The sequence below is a fragment of the Spea bombifrons genome, chromosome 4 (genome assembly GCF_027358695.1).
Source record: "Spea bombifrons isolate aSpeBom1 chromosome 4, aSpeBom1.2.pri, whole genome shotgun sequence".
Taxonomy (NCBI): Eukaryota; Metazoa; Chordata; class Amphibia; order Anura; family Pelobatidae; genus Spea; species Spea bombifrons.
The window spans coordinates 85,792,156-85,813,492 of record NC_071090.1 but is presented as its reverse complement, the minus strand read 5'-3'; the positions used below and the strand labels follow the sequence as shown (position 1 = coordinate 85,813,492).

Sequence of the window (21,337 nt, the reverse complement as noted above, 5' to 3'; positions counted from 1 at the left end):
ACGGAGTCCTGCTCACACGCTTCTTACGCGCCATCCGTTCAAAAGGTGTGAGAGAACGGGAATTAACTGAGACATGCGTTAGATAACGGGGTCCCGCTCGCACTCTTACCCTGCCTCAAAGAAAGACGTTATCTGTGTAGCACAAGGAATGGATGTTGCGCAAGCTTCAGGAATCCAACAGTATAACAGACGCTTTACTATTTATCTGACCGACATAGACTGCAGTTATCTGCCGTTGAATCCGGGTCACGTTTGCGCGTCCTTCCCTTCTACTTTCAGATGAAGCAGCCGCTTGTATAATGCCTGGGCTGCTGTTGCATTCATTACTTCAAGGTTGTGTCTTTCTAGGTCTTTAAAAGATCACTTCCGTATATAAGTGCTCTTTGGGAACCAAACACCTCTGTCTTCTCAATTACTCTGGTAATGCTAAATGGAAAAATAGCGCATCATAACCATACCTGGGAACTCAGGTTTGACCCCGAGTCTCAGGGTTTTTGGGTGAAGGGGCAGATTCTCAGAGTCACACAGTCTGGACATGACTTCTTTTCTACAGTGCTGTGATCAAATCTAAGACTCCCAATTGGTGCTCTTGCTTTCAAGAGTCTAAGGCCCAGCCTTTTAGAAAATTGCCAGGTAGGATCACGTCTAATGCAAAGGACAGAATTACGAGAAGAAGGATGGACCTGGACATCCCAAAAGGATCCATTATTCTTCTGTTCTTAGCACAGTCTATAATGCTAACGGGCCCTGGGCAAACCTCTGTTTTTTGGCCTCTTTACATAAAGGTAGTCATGTGATTGTTTCTTTCTAACTAGGCAGTTTAATCAGAATTCCAGAATGCATTAAAAGTTGATGTAGTGTTTTTACAGAGATGTATAGATGCGGACAGATACAGTGGCAAGAAAAAGTAAATGAAACCTTTGGAATTACCCGATTGTGTGCATTAATTGTCCATACAATGTGACCTGATCTACATCTATGTCAGAAGTGTAGACAAACACAATGTGCTTAAGCAAACAATGATAATCTTTCATGTCTTTATTGAGCATTCACAGTAACAAATTCACAGTGCTGGTGGAAAAAATAAGTGAACCCTTAGACAGGTAAAACCTCTTTTTGGCAGCAATAAACTCAAGAGTGCTGTTGGTAGCCACAGATCAGAGCTGCACAAAGTACAGGAGGAATTTTAGACCATTCTTCTTTACAGAACTGCGTATTGGTATGCAGTGCCCTTTTCACACCATACGTAGAGCTGCATGTTCTTCCTGAACAATTCAACCTTAGTTTCATCAGCCCACAAAACACGTCCCAGTAGCATTGTGGAGCGTTAAGGTGCTCTTTGGCAAACTTCAGGTGAACAGCGATGTTGAATTGGAGATCAATGGCTTCCTCTGGTGTCCTGCCATGGACTCCATCCCTGTTCAATGTTTTGCGTATGGTAGACTCATGAACAGAGATCTTAACCGGTGCTAATGATTCCTTCAACCCTTTAGCTGTTACTCTATGGTTCTTTTTTTCCTCTTTGATCAGCCACAGTACTAAACTGTCTCCATCTATAAACAGGTTGTCTAACTGTGGACTGATGGATATGAAAACGCTTTGAAATAACTTTGTAACGCTTTCCAGCTTTTTGCAAATCAACAATTCTTGATTGTAGGTCTTCTGAGATTTCTTTTTTTTTTGAGACATTGTTAAAATCAGCAAATGGTTCTTGAGGATAGCAAACTCAAAATGTTTGAGTGTTTTTTTTATGTGAAAGTAGCTCTAAAACATACCTCAAATCTTGTTTCATTGATTGGACTCCATGTTTGCTGACTCCAATTAGCTTTTGTTTAGCTTTTCGTTTGGGCTTGTAGTGCACATACTTTTTCCAACCTATTGAATTATGTATTCAATATGAACAAGAGCAATACAATAATTTATGTTTTGTTAGTTAAAAAGGTTGTGTTTGTTCATATCATATGTTAAGACACATTTATACATAAACTGCTAAACAAGCTTCCGCTCAAATCAATGGGAGTGACAGCAGCCAATCACATGTATGCTATCTGAACAATTATGTTTTGCTAGCAGTGATTGGCTGCTGCTTTAGTGACTTAAATCTTAAAATGAAAATAATCTGGAATCTGATACTGCTACTACTAATTCTAGGGGCTCCCTGTGTCCCCACTACTATTTCTAGGGGTCCATGTGCATCACACGGCTTATTCTAGAGGCTTCCTGTGTCCCATTACTAATTCTAAAGGATCCCTGCATCACATTATTATTTTTAGGGGGCTCCACAACTATTTCTAGGGTCCATGTGCCCCACAGCTAATTCTAGGGGCTCCTTAGATAAACAAAATATATTTTATTATTGTAATTATCAACAAAATCTTTTGTGTGTCCTCTCTGTATAATTTATATAATTAATCCCTTAATCCAGCACTGCTTTTAGGGCAAATAGACAAACTATATGTAGTTAACTAATGTAGCACATATTAACCCCTTAATGACAAAGCCTGTACATGTACGGGCTCAAAATGCATTGTTCTCAATGGGTTTAGGGACTGCCCATTGTCCTTAAGGGGTTAAAAATACCCATGTTCACCTATGCAAGTTCAATACCATGATGTTGCTATCTTATATTAAAAACAAAGAACATACTCGTATTTAGTGTGTTTTCATGTGCTTTACACGCCTATTAATATTTAATAATTATAGAATGGAATCCCTGCAGACCCGAGAATAATATTTTATCGTCAGTTGGAATAAATCAATGCAATCATGCAGATTAAATAAAATAATTTATTCTGATGTATATAATCCATATGATTCTGTCATGAGATGCTAGGGTATTGACTTCAGTACAGGGTAATGTATTAATGCTACATAACGAACGTGTCTCTGTCACTTTCAATCATTTACTTTATGCACATAATGAAGTTAGACATAGAATCAATCCAGTAATCATTCTCCGTGTAACACAATTAATATTACATAGTACTAATAACATTTTTATGTACTGTGTCTGTACTATGCTGTCAATGTAAATCCATGACATTTAGAGGAGTCCTAACAAGAGTATCGACACAACTGTTCAAGGTGCCCCCTGAATCTATACAGCGAGATCTTAATAGGGAGTATATTCACAAAATATTGGTGCTTATACAATTTTCATATCACTATTCATTATCAAGGGCAAACCTCATGGAGCTTTTCCTGCAAGAAGGGCTGAGCTGACTCTGTATAACGCAAATGTAATGTGGGGGACTTCTTAAACGTCTCTTTATTGATTTAGGAATGGTATACAGGGCGCGCTCAGACGGTCTCACAGGACGTTCTTATCAGAAGGTTAAAATATTCAAATATCTCCTGTAGTATACCTCTTTGCTGTGGGCAGAACATTATCACTGCGAATTCATCAATGGCACATAATAGAAACAAACATATTAGCCTATTATTTGTTTTTCATTACTTTTTTTTATTTCTTGGGACCTTACTGCAGTAAAATCCCCTCCCAAGTGATATTCTCCATCCAGTGGTGGGCTAGATGACAAAAATAAAGGACCGAGAAACTTGTATTGACTCTGCAAACACAACTGAAATATAAAAACATGTTTAGTAAAATTATAGCTTAATGAATTACAAGAGGAGGCGCTCGAATAAATACAAGGTAACAACAGTAACGGTCAACCAATCAATCAACTAGTTCTTCATAATTAAAGTAGTTAGAAGTAATCAATATCTATTTACTGACAGTTAATAACACATATGTACATACCACCTGCTAATGTTCGAACCATGTGTTTGTGCATGTATTCATGAAAATACTAGCTACGTATTGGCCTGCACTGCTTTCCCAAGTCAAGCCAAGATACAAGAGGTTCGATATTCCAATAAACAGTCAGGTGTGAGTTATTCCATGTATAATTCTCTGGATCTACATCAGTGATTTATTAGATACAAAAAAGTCATCTTGGAAAAACATAGCAATGAATGTTATGGCCCCATGTAGGGCTTCACAATGAGAAATGTAAGCACAGGTGAAATGGTAAGGATATTGGATAAAGATAATGTCTCCTGCTGGCCTCATTTCGGGATATCCAGGGAATAAGTGTGATGATATCCAATCCCTTCTCCCCACTGGGCTTTCTATTGACATTGACCCGCTCCTGGAAGGACTTATCGATGTCTCTTGCGGATACTGATAAGTTCCTGGTGCATAATGCTGAAGCTGGGACGCTTTCTCGGATCATATTCCCAGCAACGCAGCATCAGTTTATAAATATCCTCTGGGCACATTTCTGGAGCTGGCAGCCGGATTCCTGTAACGACAGGAAAACCAGTCAAATTAAAAACACTACTGGATCTAGTGGGAATAATGGTTAATACAGCGCTTAATGTTGTGTGGAAGGGTAATTATATTGTGAGCATTGCATTACAAAATAATAGATGTAACATGTAGTTGTAAGGGATAATATAACCGTAAATGTAACCTTGTAACCAAATATTTGAAATAAAAACAAAACACATTGAACTTGGATAAACCAGGCCGTGGACTTTTATTAAGCTTTACAACTCTTGTATAACCATAACATATTTCTACACAGAAACTCTTGGCCCAAACCCAGAGTCTCACCTTCATATAACATACACCAAGAAATAAATAAACATATACTAAGCCGACCGCCCTAAAAGCCGGAAGGCAAACCAACTCTGTACCAGTTCATCCCAATCAGGGATAACTATAACTCTAATAAAAGCACACGACAAACATTTTCATTATTATTATTTTTTTTTTTTTTTTTTAAATATATACATATAAAACAAACATTTTTTTTTTTTTTTTTAAATAAAAGGGTAGGGTGGGTGGGAGCTTTTCCAGCAGAAGTTCCATTTTCTTCGCCCGCGGCTCTCCTGCGTAACTAAGATCACCAGCCTTCAACAGGTTAGTACCTCTCTTAGTCTGCAGTTCGCCTTGTGGCATGAAGCGCAGCCCCTCACTGCACTCCTATTTATAGTGCAATTTCGCGCCCTTAGCGCTGCGCGAGGCGCCTCGCGGTGTCTCGCGGCAGAGGCGGCAAACCACTCAGCAGCGCGAGCGCACCCCAGAAAATTCCATGTTATATAACTCAACCATTTTTTTTTTTTTTTTATATAACTTTAGACTTGAACTTTTGACCTGCCATAGACTTTAATAGGTGACCTTTGATTGAACTCAAACTCCTATCCCCACAACTACATGTCGCCCTGCGCTATTTAGGCAACAGGGCTTTTCATGTAGTTGTAAGGGATAATGTAACCGTAAATGTAACCTTGTAACCAAATATTTGAAATAAAAACAAAACACATTGAACTTGGATAAACCAGGCCGTGGACTTTTATTAAGCTTTACAACTCTTGTATAACCATAACATATTTCTACACAGAAACTCTTGGCCCAAACCCAGAGTCTCACCTTCATATAACATACACCAAGAAATAAATAAACATATACTAAGCCGACCGCCCTAAAAGCCGGAAGGCAAACCAACTCTGTACCAGTTCATCCACCCGCCACAAATGGACATATCCCATTTGTGGCCCTACCCCATAAAAGCCACGGCCTGTTCAACCATACTCTGTAAGTCCAAGTTAAGAATATCACAACCGATATCCGACAAGTGTATACCATCTTTTCGATATAAACCATCACAATTCCCTTCCAAATCCAAATGACGAAAACTCAGAAAACCTTCCATGGACATGAACTTTTCCATTGCTCTGTTGAGTTTTCTTCGCACCCTCTCCAATGCCTTAAATTCAGGCCTGGAACTCCACTTTAACCGAGGAATGATTTCAGACCATACCAATATTGCGTCTACAAAAAACCTCCTGAGACTCAATATTAGTTCTTTAAACAGCAATAATAATTCAATAGATTTTGTTTTGCCCAGATCATTCCCCCCGCAATGAATAATAATAACATTTGGAACAGGTAACATATTAGCATAATCTAAAATAATATGTTCTAACTGACAAATACCTAAACCCCTAATACCCAACCAATATATCTGAACTGTTTCACTATTAAGACCTAAATTGCCGCCGTAGCTCCTTTGCGCCGCTCTTTTCTGCGCCCAATAGATAAACGAATGTCCAACAATCCACACTATAGCTGGATGTTGACCTAGAAGAAAATATCATTAGCATTTATAACAATTCAGGTCTAATATAACTTTTAAAACGATCTGACCCCCATCGACCAATTCCCTTTATAACCGACTTGTCTAAACCCAGCATTGCGGCTTCTGTGGCCGCACCAATTCGAAAGGAATGTGACGAGTAATCAAGATGACCCAGCCCAAGTGCAATAAATGATTTTTTAAGTACACTTCTAAACTGGAAGTTTGTTAACGGTAAGCCCGAACTATGCACCAACCAGTTTCCACCCACATTTGGCCTGATGGCATTAAATAATTCAGCATTTAAGACAGGGCACATTAAAGAATCAATTCTATTCAATTCCAGCCAGCAACCCTTACCCAATCTATCCGTTTTAGAGGAACGTAGGAATATTCTTAAATTCCCTTCACATCTTACATCCTCATTCTGAAGCCCAGATCCACCTCTTTTATTGGCCGCAACCAACTCACTTATTCGAAAGGCTCCAAAAAATGCTATTATAAACGCAGTTCTAAATAAGCGTCTCTCAAAATCATCCCAACATACCTTATGTAAAATATTAACCAACCCTTTTAACAAATCAAAAGAAATAGGCTTTCTTGTATCCTTAACTGTGTTTGACTTGTTATAACCTTTTAACAATTGCTTAATTAAAAACTCTTTGAACGACGAGCGCTTCCCTACTAATTTAAAAAAGAATGAAATACCTAAAAGGTATCTCTCTATACAGGCTCTAGAATAACCATCATTTATAAGCTTTAGCACAAACTCTGAAGCAAACTCCAACCTTTCATCAAATTCATCAATCCTCCTTTCTTTCATAAATTTACACCAACATACCCATGCTTTCGTATATGCGCACCATGTCACTTTTGATAAAGATTTAGAAATTAATGAACTTATCTGGGAGAAGTTAAATCCCACACACTGCCCGGGACAACCATCCCTTTCTTCTCTGCCAGCGGCGCCAACATTCTGAAACTCTTAAAGTCAAATCGTGAAAGAGCATCAGCTATTAAATTCTTCTTACCCATGATATGTTTAGCTCTTAACCATATATTAAACACTAAACATAAATAAACCAAACGCCTTAAAACGTGTATAACCGGTAAAGACTTTGCTCGCAAGGTATTAATTACCCATACCACCCCCATGTTGTCGCAATGTAACATTAAACGCTTATTTTTCCATTTATTACCCCAACACTCTAAAGCCACGACTACTGGAAACAACTCCAGCAACACCATATTTTTTGTCCATCCTGCTTGCCGCCATGCCTCCGGCCATATATCCACAGCCCATTTACCCTCCCAATATATACCAAAACCGGTAGACCCAGCAGCGTCCGTAAAAAACTGCAACTGATCGCTACTGACGAAATCTTCCTGCCAAGCAGCTGATCCATTAAATTTCACTAGAAACAAATCCCAAACTGCCAAGTCTTCCCTAACTTGTTTAGACACTCTAACTCTGTGATAAAGCTCTTTTTTTCCTGCAATGCCTCTACCAATTAGCCTAGAATACACTCGTCCCATAGGAATCACCCTAGATGCAAAATTTAATAAACCTAATAATGATTGAAAGCAACGCACTGTAACTTTTTTTGAACGCAAAACAAAATGAATCATCCATCTCAATTTTTTGACCTTTTCATCTGGCAATCTAAACAACATTTTTTCTGTATCAATTTCAATCCCTAAAAATTGCAACTTAGTTGTTGGATACACAGTTTTCTCTGATGCTAACGGAACCCCAAAAAATTCTGCCAAAACCATGAAAGAGTTAAGTAACGTTAAACATTCTTTACTATCTGCTCTACCCAAAAACAGAAAATCATCAAGATAATGCACAACATAATGTAAACCCGCAACTTGAACAACTGACCACTCTAAAAAGGAAGAAAAAGCTTCAAAATAAAAACACGAAACCGAACAGCCCATAGGCAAACATTTATCAAAATAGAACTCCCCTTCAAACTGAAAACCCAAAGAACAAAAACAAGAAGGATGGATAGGTAAAAGCCTAAAAGCAGCCTCTATGTCCACCTTTGCTAACAATGCATTCTTACCCAAATATCTCACCCACTTTAATGCGTCCTCAAATGAAGCATAATGAACTGGGAACTCAAATTTATTAACCTCATCATTCAATGATCTCCCCTTTGGGAAAGATAGATGATGTATAAGTCTGAAAGAACCGGCCTCTTTCTTGGGTACTAAACCTAGTGGCGATATTCTAAAATTAACAAAAGGTGGAACCGAAAATGGGCCTTCAAATCTACCTAATCTCAACTCTTTTTCAATTTTTTCACGAGCAACCGTTGTATTATTAGTTATAGATTTTAAATTCTCCACCCAAACAAAATCTTTCCCTTCAAAAATTGGTAAACGAAAGCCTTCAGCAAAACCCAATGCAAGTAATTCAGCCTTCCGTTTGCTTGGGTATTTGCCTAAAAAGGGGAGCATTTTTTCCCACTTCACCGGCGTCTCCGCCTTTCTGAACTTGCTCTTTAGACTGATTCCTACGAAAACAACGTAGCGCCGGGTGACTACCCGCACAAATCGAACACTCGTGTTTATATTTACAAGAATTGGGCCATTTACACTGCGAGTCATTAAACGCCCAGCATATACCCTTACTACGCTGTGGACCCGAAAAATTTTGAGGCCTCGAAACCGTAGCCGACCTCTGCGGAAGCATGGTACTAATCCATGTCCCTACGTCCTTCATGCCCCAACTCAAATTCTTATGTACAGATAACTTCTGCCGAAAAACTTCGTCGTAATTAAACCATGCTAATCCGCCAAAGTTTTTATAAGCCTCCAAGACTGATTCAAGATGTTGAAATAAACCAGAGCTCTTTTCACTGTGCTTCTCGCAGTATACACTAGAATAAATGCAGAAAGCCTGTAACCAGTTATTAAAAGACCTAGCTACAGGTCTACGTCTATCTTCCTCCTTATCATGTTTATGCAAAAATTCTTTTGAGGCAGGTAACAGAGAAAGTATATCCACATATTCGTTAGACCAAATTTTCTCTTTTAACGCATTAGTTAAGTGGAAACCTAAAGGTGACACTTCACATGGCAGAGATTCTTTCATACAACCCTCACTAATTACAGTCTTTTTATTTACCTCAGAAGAGGACTTCTCCCAAGCCTGAGCAGGGCTAGCGCTTTTAAACTCTTTCAAACAACCCACTAAAGAGCTGACTAACTCATTTAATTTACATAAATTATCATTGTACTCACCCTTGCTAGACCCAGCTCTGCCTTTTTCATGCTCAAAGTCTTCTGTTAACCGCTCCTGGTGTGCAGGACCTGGTATCGCCAGTCCCTGTCGCCCATACCGGTCCTGAGGTAATTCTTCAGCATCTTCCTGCCGCTGTATCAGCTGCTTCTTCTTTGAAATTAACCCCCTTTTCGCCGGAGAGCTAGAAAGGGGCCTTTTTTGCTTGGAAACCGGCCTCTTGCCTCTGTTTCCGCGTTCGTCACGATCCTCGCGATCTTCGCATTCCCGGGATGCCAGGCAACCTCTTCTGCTCGATCTTCGTGATTGCATAGCCGAACACGAAGTTTCAGCCAGTTCCCGCGATGACTCAAGCAGCTCTCGCGATGAATCTTCCAGCGATACCGGAACATTTGAAGCGTCGTCACACACCGGCTCCACCTCCGCTACGACTTCTTGTTCGCTACCAACCCAACAGTGGGTGGTATCTTCTTCCATATTCATCCCGAGGCAACTCTGTAGCCATGCTTCTCCTCCTCTCGCCGTCGCTTTTTCTCGGAGCTTTTCCAGCAGAAGTTCCATTTTCTTCGCCCGCGGCTCTCCTGCGTAACTAAGATCACCAGCCTTCAACAGGTTAGTACCTCTCTTAGTCTGCAGTTCGCCTTGTGGCATGAAGCGCAGCCCCTCACTGCACTCCTATTTATAGTGCAATTTCGCGCCCTTAGCGCTGCGCGAGGCGCCTCGCGGTGTCTCGCGGCAGAGGCGGCAAACCACTCAGCAGCGCGAGCGCACCCCAGAAAATTCCATGTTATATAACTCAACCATTTTTTTTTTTTTTTTATATAACTTTAGACTTGAACTTTTGACCTGCCATAGACTTTAATAGGTGACCTTTGATTGAACTCAAACTCCTATCCCCACAACTACATGTCGCCCTGCGCTATTTAGGCAACAGGGCTTTTCAGAGGTAGAAATATTTGTAAGCAAATCCGTGCATTCCTGTGATAGTCTATACAAAATAGTAAAGGGCAATACAATGAATATAAAAAAGACATAAATTATGATGAGGTCGAGTGCTTCTAAAAATAATCATGCAATGACTATAGACTGAAGTGTGTGGTCACTGAACAGCTCTCTGAATACTCACCTGCTAGGACAAATCTAGGCATACCTGATGTCTAATCACATATTCAGTTGAACGTAGTCTAGTGGATTTTATTTATTTATGAATTATCATCTAGTGCAGTGTTATGCAACTTTGTTTTTACAGTGGGCAGCTGAACACATTAGGATGAAGGGGTTAGGAGTTTCAAAATTAAAAACAAAATGCAACTGAATTATATAACTGAAAACTCCACAAGCAAATGCACTATATGGGCAAAAGTATTGGGACACCTGACCATTACACCAACAGGGACTTTTATGACATTGCATTCTAAATACATAGAAGAGTGGAAGCTGTTGTCGCTGCAAGGGGCAATTACATATTAATGACTGAGAAGGCTTTCCACAATATTTTGGGGTGTTTCTGTGGGAAATGTTGCCCATTCCATCCAGTAGAGCGTTTGTGAAGTCAGGCACTGATGTTGGATGAGAAGGCCTGCAATCTCCGTTCCAGTTCATCCCAAACCCGTTCGATGGGGTTGAGGCCAGGGCTCTGTGTGGGTAGTCAAGTTCTTCCACAACAAACTTATCCAACCATGTCTTTATGGACCTTGCTTTTGTCACTGGGGCCCAGTCATGCTGGAATACAAAAGGGTCTTCCCCAAACTGTTCCCACAAAGGTGGAAACATGGCATTGTCTTGGTATGTCCCCTTCAGTATACCAAGACATTTTGGTCAATGCTATGCTTCCAACTTTGTCCATATAGTGTATCTCAGATAAGTAACCGCTTTGAACCTTGTTTGAAGTGGAGGAACTTTAGAATGACTGAAAAAATGCACTCAAGTGGATTTTGAACGTACGTGTTTTGAGCTCTGTACAAGAGATGCTATTAAACATTGCAAGTGCACAGAGGAGGTGATAACTAAGGTTGGCACATATTACAGTTATCATTGCTTTATGCTCTAAAATATTATTAAACATTATCTAAGACTGCAAATACTTGACTGATTAGTGTGATATTTCTGAAAGTATATGTTATAGTTCTGGAATCGAAAGTATAGTATTTCTTTCTGCACTTCCGCCCACTCTGTTGGATTTAATACCTTAGTAACTAAATGCAGCACTAGAAACATAATTCCTTGTATTCTTGAATAAGCAAATCATTCCCAGATATATTTCCTCACTTATTGCTGCTAGGAGCACTTAATTGCCATGTGACAAAAAAGCTAGCACTTATTCTGTGACATAAAAACGGAAAACACTTCTTAAATGTCTCTACACTGTTTTTCAACGATTAAACCTTCATATTAAGAATGAATAATACGCTAAGTTATTCATTAAGGATTTTATCGTTTTGTCTCCTCCAAGAACATAGATGCTTACCTTCGTCTATAGCCTTCCTAGTTTCCTGATTGTTCATGGTGGTGTATGGAACTGCGCCAAGTGTGAAGGCTTCCCACAGCAAAATCCCGAAACTCCAAACATCGCTCTCTGAGCTGTATCTACCTGGAATTCAGACAAACAAAACAGAAAATAAATATATATTACAATGTCCAATATAAACAAAAGATTAGAGTCAACGTCCTCTAGCTTTAACATTGAGCATAGGAAAAGCTGTTGAAATGAAATTCAAGTTGAAATGAAACGGTTTTTACAGTTGGGATTATATTTAATTTCCAGATATAATAATTCTTTTTTTTATTACAGGTTATAAAATGAATTAAATGGATTTTCACCATAATTGAGAGCCTCTGGTGCTGTCCACTTTACAGGTATCTGCTTCATTCCGCCAGTAGACGAGTACACTCCATCCTCCTCTTCTCTCGACATCCCAAAATCACTAATCTTTAGAATGTTTTTCTCAGTCACAAGACAGTTGCGAGCTGCAAGATCCCTTTAATACACAAATACGAGACACAATGGGTGTTATAAACCTAAATTATTCAAGGCTTATCACCATAGTAACTAGAGGAATGGTCCTGCTGATTGGAAATACATCTACACATAACTCTCAATCTTCTGAGTTGTAAAACTAAATTTGGGGTAGCTTGGGAACAACCCATCTTTTTTTAGTTTGATAAGTTTACTGCTTGACAATTCAGACTCATGTCAGTTGTATCTCTGTATATCTGTATGGAACTAAAAAAGGATCCAGCCTGTGAACAATTTTGTATGTGTGAGGTTCTCTCTCTTTTTGTAAGGTTGTCTGCATGTAAGTGTGTGTCTGTGTGTAAGTGTGTCTGGCTGTGTGTCTGTGGAGGGGGACAAACTGCATAAAAATTTTTTTATACATTTAAAAAATGGAGATGGAGATTTTATTTATTTTATATAGATATATTTGTATATACACATACTTTATATATAGCACTTATATATAGATACACAAGTTCAGCTCCCCAGTGTCACCTCTGTCCCCAATCAGCCCCTCCCAGTGTCACCTCTGTCCCCAATCAGCCCCTCCCAGTGTCACCTCTGTCCCCAATCTGCCCCCCCAGTATCACCTCTGTCCCCAATCAGCCCCTCCCAGTATCACCTGTCCCCAATCAGCCCCTCCCAGTGTCACCTCTGTCCCCAATTCGCCTCTCCCAGTGTCACCTCTGTCCCCAATTCGCCTCTCCCAGTGTCACCTCTGTCCCCAATTCGCCTCTCCCAGTGTCACCTCTGTCCCCAATCAGCCCCCCATGTCATTGCTGTCCCCATTCAGCTCCCCAATGTCAGCTCTGTCCCCAATCAGCCCCTCCGAGTGTCACGTCGGTCCCCATTCAGTCCCCCCATGTCATTGCTGCCCTCAATCACCTCCCCCGTGTCAGCTCTGTCCCCAATCTGCCCTTCCAGTGAATTAATATTTGAGGGTGTATGGGCCCACTTTATGGTATGATCCTGGTAGGGTACTCATATTAGCCTTTACAATTTCCCTGCTGCTGTGTACTGTAATTCCCACAATCCTCAGCCAGTATCATGGGGGACATTTAACTGGCTGAGCATCAGGGGGACATTCGGTTTTGCTTTTTTTAGGTTAAACCACATTTGAATCATATTTGTCTTGCTTTATTAAATCAATATTCATTAGGAAATCAGGAGAAGATGGGCATGTATGGTGGGCTGATTCGGTGGCGCAATGGGGGACTTGCCTTGACTTGCCCCCCAGGCCTTAGGTTGCCAGCCCTCCCCTGGAAGCATGGGTTATGTTTATGATGTTTATGGTGCATAAACCAGGGTCCATGCTTCCTTTGGTTGTATTGAAATGGTTTGTCAAATAATTACCCATGTGCAGGGCCTTTTCTAAGTGTGTTGTGGTGGTTGTAAAATTTCCATGTGTGGCTCACTAGTGAAACAGGTTGACCAACTCAATGTTAGAACACATGTCGCACTTTACAGGCTTTAAAGAGTGTCGCTCACCTTCATGACAAACACAAGGATAGACCTAGGCAAGCTGTACCTGTGAATACAATGTTTGCTCTCCAAGTACTCCATTCCAGCAGCAGCATTCTCCACCATTCTTATGAGGTCCTTCACCTTTAGTTTGTGGTTGTCGTTTCGTAAAAAGGTTAGAAAATCTCCACCTATGGAGAAACATTCTATTGAGAATGCTGGACTTGCATATGTGGAGGTTTTCAGTACCCCTTCCATTTAAAAGTAAAGTGTTGCGTTTTACTGTAACTAATGACACTTTTTATCAGCACCAAGGTCCCCTACTGATTTATTTTGGTAACACTCACCTTGGACCAGCTCCATGACTATGTAAATAGGTTGCTTCTGTGTGCAAACGCCAATTAATTTGACAATGTTAGGATGGCTGTATTGTTTTAAAATTCTGCAAGGAAAAACATAATGAAACAAACGTAATGAATTGTTCAATATCTCTGAGTTTCAGAAACAAAAGGACAATGTTCTAGAATGAAGTTGTATGCTGGTATTAATTTAATGATGTAGTAAGATAGAAGTTAATTTAGGTTTTCCCCTTTAAGCATAGTGTAGTTTTAAAAAATGAACATCTCCAAACTTCTAGAATGTTAAATTGTTGTATATCCAGCTCTTTTAATCCTGTTACTTATAGACATTGCTAAACAATGCAAGCGCCTGCACACAAATTACCTGCCTTTGCTTGATGAATAAATACTTGTTGCAGTGCACTCCATACTGAAGTGACACGCAAGGTTTTTGTGACACAGCCTTACAGATCTATATTGGCTATTTGTAATTGAGTATTTATTATTATGTGGGAATGTAATAATCTGCGTTCGTATAATTTTATTTTTAAGGTGAACACCTATATCACTGAGGTTTATTCACTAGGAAGTTAAGTAATCAATGACATGTGAATTAAATATATAATCAATAAAAAAAAAAAAAACCACTAAATGATTGCGGGATTAAAATCTAATAAAATAGCCTTGGACTGCATACAGCATACTTGGGCCCCTTCTGCCCCCTTCCTCTGTCCAGTGATGGAGGGGTAGCAGTGCATCCCTTGCCTCTCTCCTTCTATCCCCTATATGTTGGGATGGATGGGTTACCAGTATTAAAAAAAAAAATGAAATAAAAAAACCTACTCCCAACCTACATGTAGTATAACCTAATTTTACTACACCGCAGAAACTGTTGGTGCTATATATATATATATATCTATATATATAGATATATATATAGATTATATATATATATATATATATATATATATATATATAATCTATATATATATATATAGATATATATATATATATATATATATAATCTATATAATCTATATATATAGATATATATATATATATATATCTATATATATAGATATATATATATCTATATATATAGATATATATATCTATATATATAGATATATATATATATATATCTATATATATAGATATATAGATATATATATATATATATATAGATATAGATATATATATATATATCTATAGATATATAGATATATATATATATATCTATAGATATATAGATATATATATATATATCTATAGATATATAGATATATATATATATATCTATAGATATATAGATATATATATATATATCTATAGATATATATATATCTATATATATAGATATATATATATATAGATATATATATATATATATAGATATATATATATATATATATATATATATAGATATATATATATATCTATATATATAGATATATATATATATCTATATATATAGATATATATATATATATCTATATATATAGATATATATATATATATATCTATATATATATATATATATATATAGATATATATATATATATATATATCTATCTATATATATATATATATATATATATATCTATATATATATATATATATATATATATCTATCTATATATATATATATCTATCTATATATATAGATATATATATATAGATATATATATATATATATATATATATAGATAGATATATATAGATATATATATATATATAAATATATATATATATAAATAAAAGTTAATAATAACAAATTAAAGAGATTATCTTTATTTGTGTGTAATCTTAAAGCTTTTAGGATATTAATGGAGTGTGGAGGCACGTGAATGAAAAATGATTTAAACTTTAACGCTACCACTCGAGAGAACTAAAACATAATTGGCAATAACCTGACACAAATTGATGTCCTAACCTGGCCTCCATCAGAAACTTGTCCTTTACATCTGGGGGCAGTGTGTCCCGACAGGTTTTCACAGCTACTGGAGTATTGTCTGAACGGAGACGTCCGCTGTACACCTCCCCAAAATTACCCTGAAGGAAGGAAGCGTAGAATAAGGGTCTACAGGTCAACAATATATTTCTGTGAAGAAAGATAACTCATGACACCATGCAACATTTCACAACGAGGGGAAAAATGTCACCTACCAGCAAATGCATAGATGAAATGTATTCTTGCTGAACAATTTAATTTGCTGAACTATTATCATCATGCCATAAGATAATAAAAAAATATTTAAAAATTATATATATATATATATATATATAGCCTCACTGTAGTTTCCCTGAATGCATATTAAATCACGCAACAGAAAGCTTACATGTATACAGTGGGCCATGTAATTGACACAGATTTGCATGAAAGGTGCACATGCCTAGAGAAAACATTAACTCAATGTAGAGTAAATGAATGCAGCAGATCTGCCATTTTCCCCAAACAAAAACAGAAGACCTGTTGTTACCCCCTATTATATTTCAATATATATAGCGTGTCTATAACCTACACATTTTATTTAATGCTAGGAAGAATAAAGAGGTTGATGTGCCATTGGTGAGACTGTACAAGCAGACCCTGGGCTTGGATCACTAAGCTGTGCACCCACTGAACTGGAATGACCCACCACAGAAGCAAGCAAACTCAGAAGCCGGAGAATCATTTTATAAAATGGCCCATGAGTCCCGATTGCTTGACAGTTGACGCATAATAAACCCAGTAACATCTTGCTTGTTGTGACATGCCCATTATACCAAGGTGCTGATGGGAGGATGGCAAGCAGACATAAATGAATAATAATTGGTGTTATTATTGAGTACTACAAATGAGCTTTCTGCTTTATAAATAAATTCTAATTGTAATAATAATCATACTATGCAAAAAATGACTTGGCAGGAAGGAAATTAAAAAAAAAAAAGAAAATTAAGAAACAAACAGTAATAAGCCAGTCACTGATTAATGTGAATGTTTTTTTTAGTTATCACAATGGAAGGAAGCTGTATTTGTCAATTTAACCTCAAAAATCATTATTTGATAAAAATATTTTTATTAAAAGCTAGAATACTGTGTTTGCAGCATCTGCTTCTTAGAATTTAGCCATTATGTTTACCATAGAACAAACGCTTAGGGCACATTTTAGATTTGCTATGATACTAAGAGCACAATCAAAAACCAGTGGTTCCAGAATCACGTCATTCTGCTGTTATCCTGTTATTAATCTTTAATACACGAGGTGGCTATGAAAGTAAATACTTAGTGATAATGCTATCAGATATTTTACTGACCTTTTACTTTAAACTTTGGAAATCTCTTTTCGTTTTATATATAGCAGCCCCCATGTTCGACACTAAGCACGCTCTGTTGATACTTTTCATGCCATTTCATACTATTTTAATTAAACTGTGTTTACTCTTTAGCTTGTTTCGCACATAATGGTATCATCAGCTGCCAGCAGCCTTATTTAATTACACAAAGCTTGATAAGAAGCAGGAAATTTGGAGAACATACCCTTCCAATCCTTTCTCCCAGGATGACTTCTTCATGTTCTAATACCCATTTGTCCTATTAGCAAGGAAAAAAAAGTATACAAAAAATAAAACTGTTACTAAAATGTAATAGTATCATTCTTATCCTTAGCTTAGCTCATGGTTGATGCCATTTCCCACACAGACATCATAATGTGCTGCCTAGCAATCATGTCACTGCCAGAACTGCTTGGTTTTACCTTAATTATAGCTTTGTTCAGGATAACTCCACTTTTCTTGGTAACAGGTTGCTTTGTCTTCAAAAAATGATCGATCAACAATGGGATGGTTGAAAAGGCATCTCCTTCTAGTCTGTAAAGGTTCTATGACATTAAACAGTCAAAAAAACATCAATAATTTGGAATGAGGTAACAATAAAAACTCAGTGATTTTCCACAAATGTCCAGCAAGTATGTTTTTTTGTCTTTTATTATTTTTTTTCTGAAACCCTTGAAAACATAAACAAAATGAAAGGACCCATCTGGTGGAGAAGAACATCAAAACATCAATTCATGTTTCTAATGAGAAGGTTCCTTTGTGAGAAGTTGATTCCAGAATTGTTGGTTATTTGCTCAAGGTCAAAATATGCATCTAAATTCTATCCTCAAACCAACTTGGCCTTCATTAACTATAACCGCAAGAATCTGTTGTACTCGAGCTACCAGCCTAACTCAATATGAATCCACAGTTATTTTGGATTTTTTATCTTATTGTCATCACTTTTGGCATGCTAATGTCAAATTAAACCAGGTGGATATCTGTATACAAATAAATACATCTAATTTTGAGTAGCCTGTTACTGTTACATTACTCACATCAACGCACTGGATTATAAAGTGCCTCGGCTGTCCATCCCAAAGAACAGACAACACATATTCTTGCTTGCCTTGGCTTTCCCTCACAAGAAAATCTCCATTGTTTACAAGTAGCCCTTGGACTTCGGAGCGTGGGATTGCACCGTGATACCAGTTCTGTTGGTTTAGAGGCTTCTGGACTTCTGGGATCATTGGCAAAAGAGGAGGCAACTGGAAGAAAAAAAAGAAAAAAAATGAGGATGTAATAAGAAGTTATAAAAACATCTCCCATGATCACTATAAAAAATAATAATAATTTGTTGTTTCATAGATATGCAGTTCTTCGATCATAAACAAGCTGCCTATTTTGTAGAAGAAACTGAATAATGGTTTCATAATTTGTTTCTCAATAATTCACCACTTTTGTCTGAGACCCTGGGCATAAGAAAAAAAAAGGATAGGGTACCTCTCCCCCCACAGAATAATTGGTCAGGTGACCTGGCACCAAAATTGAAGCCCACTTGTATGTCTGCCTTTCCTATAGCGAGGGGGATCTTTTCTCTCACAAATTGGGATTAATAGGGAACTGTTTGTGGAGGTGAGCGAAGGGTTACAGGTGCACGGGCGCACTATTTCTTTGGATAAAAAACATCTTCTCTCTGTAAAATGGGTGCATTACTAGCAGAGCAATTAATTGCAGGGACTTACCAACACTGCCTAACGTACCAAACAAGGACAATAGAGAAGGAAATTTGCTGTTTCCACTGTATACGTATAATGTGGATTTTTAGTATGTGCATATTTATTTATCTGTAATCACCATGTTTTTATACAGTCACAGGTAGATAATAACAAGCGTCTTTACGTCTTTGTTCTTGGAAACTCTCCATCCATTATGTGCTCTTCAATGCATATGATAGCTGAGTGTTTCTTTTAAATTGTTTTGTTTTTTTTTCACCTTGCAAATGCATGAAGCATTTATGCAGAATACCAACATTTCAACTGTTTCCATGTCCCTAGCATCTTGGCTTGCTCAGATGCATACGATTGTAAGATAATACATGTTTAAAAGGTTTGCCAGTACAACAGTTATGTGTATAACTAGGAATCAGTTCAATGATCTCTTAACTGTAACTACATTCCATGGAGGTTTGGAAGTACGCACTGAAAAATAGGTGCCATACTAAGTTGAAATTTTAGGATCAACCTAAAAACACTTAGAGGTATAGGACATTAGTGTATTTCCACGTAACCCAACTAGATATCCCTGTATGTTTCTCAACATGAAGCAGACCTTCTTCTGATCAAGTGCAGAAACCAAGTCTTAATGAAGACCTTGTGCCCTTTGCTTTTAAAAAATGTTCCTCGTTATAGATACTACTTACCAATATTTTTTGCCGAAAAATTCCTGATATGTGATTTTTAATGTTTTCTAATGTTTGGTTTGGTCTCTCCTAGAACAGAATATAACACGTGCATTAAAATCAGTGCTGCAATGCAGGTAGGGCAATTTTATCCAATGGCACAATGGGCATTTATCCAGGGCTTATCATCTGGCTCTTAACCTGGTACATCCATGGAAAGGGACGTGCAGGAAAGTCATACTTTTAATGCTGCCCTGTAGTAGATATTTCCCATAAGCAACTGCAGGTAAAAGGCACAATTATGTAGTAACTGGGATTGTTGTTAAATTATATACACAAGACTCTGCAAAACAATTGGATGTTAAGGACCAGTACAACCGCATTTCCATTAGAAGCTGTGAAGTTGAATGAATGATTACAGCTATAGAACCCACTATTGAAGTGATGGATCGGCAGTCATCCTGCAGCTTGAGAGCAGGAGGTGGGTCTCCAGATCCAACCTCATTCATCTTCTTCTTCAACACGTCTCTCTGGACCTGAAACTTATTCTTGTTGCACAGAGAAACATGATATTGTAGAACCGCATCCCGTAGAGACTGACGTTTGGACAGCAGGCTAATTCTGTTGAGGACAGACAAGACTCAAAGTCACTGATGATACACACTTATTACTTACCCCTTGAAATGACTGCTTTGCATCACATTTGTTTATCACAAAGACAACTGTCAACAGAAATAAATGGACATTGTTTTCTTTTCTTGTGTCAAAGACTAGAAGTGGCTATTCATGGCTATCACAATTTCCAAAAGAAAGTACATTAATTCTAATGGCACACAAAGCTCTATAGCAACACTATTATTACAATCTATATGGCACAGCCGTAGAAGTTATCTGGTTTCACAGGGATATACAATAGTACGTCTAGATAAAATGTATGGATTTATGGATTTTTAATACTGTGTATAAGTATTTGAGTGGGTAAACATGGAGATTGTGTGAACGTGTGTTAACTTGGAGAGCTTTCACATCAATTATGTTAAATTACAAATTAGAGAACCAGCAGATTCTGTAGTGTTCTTAAAATAAGGAAGAATGCTAAATTATATATCACATTACAATTGACAATATAGAAAATGGCTTCTTTCAGAATGTAGGATTAGGGGAAATAAAGAGGCCAGGTGTATGCTTCTTGAAAAAAAGCGGGGGTTCATTGAGTATTTAGGGAGTCAGAATGATGCCGGGATTTCCAGAGAATATGTACAGCACGGCTAAAACCCTGGAGAAGTAAGAAGAGGTAACTACAATTAAGGGGAGGTGCAAGTTGTGGTATATAGAAGAGGTGATTAGGAGAGTATTTGGAAAAGCAGATAAGGGACAGGGTTTTTTTTTGTATTCTGGGGTAAGGGGATCCAGTTGGGCAGCAGATAAAGCAATGGGATAAAAAGTAATCTG

General features: G+C 37.6%; 1 protein-coding gene across 1 annotated transcript in view; it reads right to left on the bottom strand.

The window, feature by feature from the left end:
* Positions 1-3,918: 3,918 nt before the first annotated feature.
* FES (FES proto-oncogene, tyrosine kinase) overlaps positions 3,919-21,337 on the bottom strand; it is a 42,308-nt gene continuing 24,889 nt past the window's right edge. The window contains exons 9-19 of the mRNA XM_053464384.1: positions 20,320-20,506; positions 19,907-19,975; positions 18,543-18,752; positions 17,928-18,050; positions 17,711-17,764; positions 16,124-16,242; positions 14,200-14,294; positions 13,920-14,043; positions 12,217-12,374; positions 11,864-11,986; positions 3,919-4,307 (exon numbers count right to left, since the gene is read on the bottom strand). Coding sequence (XP_053320359.1) covers positions 4,165-4,307; positions 11,864-11,986; positions 12,217-12,374; positions 13,920-14,043; positions 14,200-14,294; positions 16,124-16,242; positions 17,711-17,764; positions 17,928-18,050; positions 18,543-18,752; positions 19,907-19,975; positions 20,320-20,506 — 1,405 coding nt within the window. The 3' untranslated portion in view covers positions 3,919-4,164. The remainder of the gene's footprint in view (positions 4,308-11,863; positions 11,987-12,216; positions 12,375-13,919; positions 14,044-14,199; positions 14,295-16,123; positions 16,243-17,710; positions 17,765-17,927; positions 18,051-18,542; positions 18,753-19,906; positions 19,976-20,319; positions 20,507-21,337) is intronic.